Below are 6,000 nucleotides of genomic sequence, written 5' to 3'. Positions count from 1 at the left end.
TTACTCTGTAAGCCAGTGGAGACCATGGGCCATGGGTCCCTTATACCCAACTAAACAGAAAATATCCCTTACAACATCTGATATCTTGCTGGTGGCATTTGAGTTCACTTTGTGTCAGATACTGATGGCTCTGATTTGATGAGACAATGGGGGGAGGGGAGGGGAGGCCATGATGCTGTCAAAATAAAATGTCTTTGCAGTGTGTCTAAAAAGTAACTGATGTGTTTGTGTGTGTGTGTATATATATATATATATATATATATATATAAAAGATAGTTCTGATTGTCAATAACTGGCAGCAACATTGGGCACAACTTACTCTTTTAAAAACAAGAGAGAGAGAGAGAGAGAGAGAGAAAGAGAGAGAGAGAGAGAGAGAGAGAGAGAGAGAGAGAGAAGTTGACAACTGACAGCATAAATATATGTAAAAATGATCTGCTTGAAATGAAGCAAAATATACCAAACAATCTTATATCACAACTGAAAGGATGGGTATTGTTAAATCAGAAACAAGTTTTGGTAAGTGAAAATTTAGGATAAAAAGCCAAACAGCTTTATTCAGAAGCAAATGACAACACATCAATTGAATGCCTGTGACTGATCTCTAACTGTTAAGAGCACTTGAGGTCTTGTTATCATGGCCTTCGGTCTGAAGATGGATTTGATGTAGCTCTTCACACTATTCTATCATGTGCAAGCCCCATTAGTTCTGTATAACTACTACAACCTACATCCTTTCAAACCTGCTTACCTGCACTCATACCTCAGCCTCCTCCTGTAATTTTTACCCCCCCCCTCCCCCCTCCTTTCGCTCCATTACCAAACTGACAATTCTGTAATGACTCAGGATGTATCCTTCAGATTAATCCCTTCTTTTAGTCATTAAGCAAATTTATGTTTTTCCTGCAATGGTTTTCTCGCTATTGCTAGTCTATATTTTATATGCTATCTACTTTGGCCATCATCCATTATTTTGGTGTCCAAATAGCAAAACTCATCCACCATTTTTAGTGTCTCATTTATAATCTAATTCCCTCAATGTTACCTGATTTAATTGGACTACTTTCTGATTTATGAGATTTATGTGAAGCTTTCATGGCAGGAGAAAGAAATGTACTCATGTATTTTGCATCATACTACATATAGGATTTCAGCTTAACATATTTTCTCTTTAATTATATAAAAGTTGTACATTTATGCATATTAACTATATAAAAATATAGGCTGTCACACATTTGTATTTCCAAGTACAAAATACATTGTGTTTGAAGCTGCTAACTCAAACAGTTTGAAGCTGCTAACTCAAACACCGAACCTTCATCAGTCAAACGTTAACAGCTGTCTCAACTTTCACTACCATCACAGAAAGTAAACATCTAATAATTTGAACCTGTGTAGCACACTGTTCACTGTCACTGAGTATCTGATCTGTGATAAATGAAGCTGAGTCTGTCATTAGTGAAATCCAAATGTCATCCATTTGCAGACTCAGAGAAGCAGACAACAATGGTCTCCATAGGGAAACACTCATACGAGATGCACAAATCATCGCGACAGCACAACAGCACCTGCAGTGGAACTGCGAGGTCACATCCCACAGAGCACCACTAGCCACGCTGCTGTTGCCCCACGTGCCAACAATTGGCCGGTTGCTCGTGCCCCATTCTGCCGCCCCTATGTGGTCACCGAGAAACTGGCTGACAGTCGCCTCGAGTACGTCGCGTGCTTCTGCAGGGCCTCGATTATTGTGGGGTCTTCCAGGTTCACGTGCTTCTCCACTCCTTCACGGAAAGCGTTCACCACTCTGATCTGCAAATGTGGGGGGAAATGCACCAATTACAGCAATGTTGAGGTTTTACATATACTTCTAGATCTAAACTCTGTAAACCATTTTGAGGTTTATACCAAAGCATAAATTTTATTGTATCACATATCAACGTTACTTGCTGCTCCATTAACGAATCGAGTAGGAGTAGAATACTTGCTCATCCGTGTCTGTGAGAGCTGTTATCTGCCGATCTCTACTGGACAGTGGAGAATATTTGTAGTTTCTGCCATGTAAGAGAATTACTTACATTTTCAAAAATATTTCTTTTGATATGTATCATGTCTTTCTTTAAGTCCCAGAAAGTTACAAGTGTTAAACACTTCTATGAGACGCTCTCGTTAGTCAGACAAACAAATGAACATTTGTGTTGCTCACTGTGTGTAACTACGCCGACAAAACTTTGGACACTGTTCAGGGATATTTTTAAAGTGTTTTGATACAAGGGACCTGTGACCTCAAGAGTAACTGGATCTCAGTTGATTCCTTACCCCCATTTATCTCTCTGTCTGAATTGCACTGAAAATATCTGGATAATAGTGCAACTCTTGACAGAATATCCTGTGTGTCTTGTCTAGAACAAACCTGATCCATTAAATTACTGTTGCCCACAGCAATTCCCACTTTGCACTAGACCCTCAAGTCTGCTTGGTTCTGTTTAGGGTTTCTTTTTCCAGCTGTGTTAGTTGTTGTGAAGCACAGTAGTATGGATAGATTTACTGATGAAGAGTTGGCCACTATGTACTTCCTGTAGGGGTTCTCCGAATGTTATGTGTAATGCTCTAAGAGGTAAAAAAAATTATTTAATTTGGTATTGATCTTTACTTTAGTTGTTGTAGTGCACTACTGGTCAATTCATTTTGCCGTTTTTGTAACACGGATTTCAGCTATATCCATGGAAATCAGTTTTTGAAGAAACAGTTGTGTAATTCATCCCCGTGGTCTGTCACATCCCAATCAATAATGCTATAAATAAATTTTTTTATCACATGGGGAAACTGAAATGTTACAATTCAACCTAATAACTCAATGTTATGTATATAATAGAGGGAAACATTCCACGTGGGAAAATATATCTAAAAACAAAGATGATGTGACTTACCAAATGAAAGTGCTGGCAGGTCGATAGACACACAAACAAACACAAACATACACACAAAATGTTTGTGTTTGTTTGTGTGTCTATCGACCTGCCAGCACTGTCGTTTGGTAAGTCACATCATCTTTGTTTTTAGATATAATAACTTAATGTAGCAGATGAAAATGGACTAAATTAATTTTTAGGAAAAATAAAAATTACAAGGTCCACTTGCAGGGTGTAGGACTTATCAACATTTTGTGACCATCACAAAACTGTTGTGAAGGTGAACAAAGGATAAGTGAAATAAAATATTGTACTTCCTCTCACTAAATTAACTTTATAATACATGCCACAGTGCACCACTGTCTCACGTAGGGATACAGCAAAAACTCATATATACTTACAAACAGCAGTGTTGTGCTGCACTGTCCCCACAGCAACAGCATCCACGTCACAGTACTTCCATATGTGAATAGGCACCTACAAGAAACTGGATCCTTCGATGTTAAAATGATTGAATATTACAGGCTTTTCTCACTGTTGTAAAGGTATTTGCACAGATACGATGGAAATTGGGGTAAAAATTTGAGTAAATCATAATTACATTATCACTCTTTACTGAGTCACTGGGCACCACAAGTCCCTTGTTCCAGGATGCTCAGAAAATATCCTTGAACAACCTCCAAAATATTACTGGTTGAGATCTGGTACTTCATGTCACGGACAGTATGTTTCGGTATGGATGTGATACACTTGGCAAGGCTCTGCATCCTCCATTTCTGTTTTCAAAAATTAAAATAAACAGGCAAGAGTAATGTTGCTCTCAAGAACACAGAATAGAGTCAGCTCTGGCTATATACCTAGCCACGTCCTACCCCTCGTAGCCCCTCACCGACATCTCTCCCATCCTCGCTACTCCCCGACCCCTCCCTCTCTTGCCCTGTTAGATACATTTCATATATCTGGCATGTGGGTCATAAGACACATATTCCATTCACCATTGCTATTACTTACATGGATAATCAGATAAGACACTTATTTCCAGAATGGTTCAAGATACTGAAACACGTTTAACAGCAGTTTATTCACATATGATTAATTTTTCAGATTTGAAATGTTATAGCTGTGGAAATAATCCTGTATGCAAACACAATGTCCACATATTTAATATAAGACAGTAAGCTGTCATCCTTATTATTACAAGGTTGTTCTAACACATTTTGTGGTTTCATCCTGTCTGAAGTATCTAGAGAAACTGAGCAGCAGACAAGCCAATACAGGTCAGATCCGTCTCTAACCACACTACATAAACAGCTGCACTTCACCGTGGGGAAAATTATACCCCATCAGTGGCATATATTATGTATGTGAAATTTTACCTGAGTGAAGCTTTGAATTGTTACTGCAATTCTAAGTTGTCAAATAACTCTCAAACAATACACAAATTATTTAATTACAAGTGTACAGTAAAATAAAATGCAAATTTACTAATGTGAATGTCGAAGCAGAGCTTGTTAAATGCCTCTCACATTGATTCCAATAATATAATTTCAACAGAAAAAGCCTTATATGACCTTCTTAAGGAGACCCTGACAGAATTATGCAACAAAAATTACCTTTTTGGTTTTTCATGTGACCATTTCAAAGCTGTCCATTGCGTGTACAACAGAATTGCACTTGGGTTGTCATGCTCTTCAGTGCAAAGACTGATTTGCTGTAGCTCTTCATTTCAGGCTATCCAGTGTACAAAAGCCTCTTCATAGCTGCACAGCTGCTGCATGCTACACCGAAATGAGCTTGCAGTATTCATCCCTTGGTCTTACTTAACAATTCTCCTCCTTCCCCCCCAAACACACTAGTATTAAATTCACAATTTCTTGTTGCCTCAGGATGTACCCTGTAAACTATCCCTTCTTTTAGATGAATAATGGCACAAACTTCTTTTTCATGAATTCCATTTAGTACATCTTCATTAGTTATTGCATCTATGGATGTAATACTCATGTGTCCTGTAGCACCACATTTTAAAAGCTTCTGTTCTCTTCTTGCCTGCACTGTTCGCCATCCACATTTCACTTCTGTACGTGGCTACCCTCCAGATAAATACCTTCAGAAAATATTTCTAACACTTAAATGTATATTCGATGTTAACGAATTTTTATTTTTCAGAAATGATTTTCTTGCTATAGCCAGTGTGCATTTTACATCTTGTCTAATTCCATCATTGTCAATTATTTTGCAGCTCAAATAACAAAACTCATTGATTATGTTTAGTGTCTCATTTTCTAATGTCATCCTTTCATTATTTCTTGACTTAATTTGACTACATTCCATTATTAATTTTCATCTTATATTGTCTTTTCAAGGCACTATTCATTCCATTCCACTGAAGTTCCAAGTATGTTGCTGTCTCTGACAGAATTACAATGTCATAAAAAGTTAGTGTCTCCTACCCGAAATTTAATTCCCTTTCAAAATGTCGCCTTGGTTTCCTTTATTGCTGCTTATATGCACAGATTGAAGAACATGGAGCACATGCCACAGGTAAGGAATATTTGAGTTTAAAGAGAAGACAGTGGAGCAAAGTGGAGGGCTGCTGTACACTGGCAAATAGAATGTGCACCAAATAACCAACAAGAGATCCTGTAATATATTCTGCAAAGATTGCAAAAAATCAAAGAGAACAGGTGGGTCACTTGTCATCCCGGGGCTGGAGTGAGCTGTCCTTCCTTTTAAACCTTCCCCAACCTCCTAGAAGAAGGAGCTAATAGTTTCAAAAGCTAATATATTTTTGTACACTTTCACGGGTGCCTATTGGCAACACTAAATATTTAGGTAAGTAACATACATTATGAGCTATAATAGTTAGCTAGTACTTAACTTCAACAGGTTAAATATTTAGTACTGCTGATAGAAACAAACAAATTTACGAGACAGAACATAGAATAGTGTTCAGCATCCTTTCGACATTGTGGTCCTTAGAGCAAAGCACAATTCTGATTGTTTTATGGATGCGGAAGGAAACAGACCGTGCCCTTTCAAAGGAACTGCCCTGGAATTTGGCTGAAGTGAATTAAGGAAATCACGAGAAACC

The 6,000-nt window shown here is 37.9% G+C and overlaps 1 protein-coding gene across 1 annotated transcript in view; it reads right to left on the bottom strand.

Moving 5' to 3' along the window:
* Nucleotides 1-1,321: 1,321 nt before the first annotated feature.
* LOC126213343 (plasma membrane calcium-transporting ATPase 3-like) overlaps nt 1,322-6,000 on the bottom strand; it is a 548,976-nt gene continuing 544,297 nt past the window's right edge. The window contains exon 22 of the mRNA XM_049941041.1: nt 1,322-1,809. Within this exon, the coding sequence (XP_049796998.1) occupies nt 1,675-1,809 (135 nt within the window). The 3' untranslated portion in view covers nt 1,322-1,674. The remainder of the gene's footprint in view (nt 1,810-6,000) is intronic.

Source organism: Schistocerca nitens, chromosome 11, assembly GCF_023898315.1.
Source record: "Schistocerca nitens isolate TAMUIC-IGC-003100 chromosome 11, iqSchNite1.1, whole genome shotgun sequence".
In the NCBI taxonomy this organism is placed as follows: domain Eukaryota; kingdom Metazoa; phylum Arthropoda; class Insecta; order Orthoptera; family Acrididae; genus Schistocerca; species Schistocerca nitens.
This window is presented reverse-complemented; position numbering and strand designations above follow the sequence as displayed.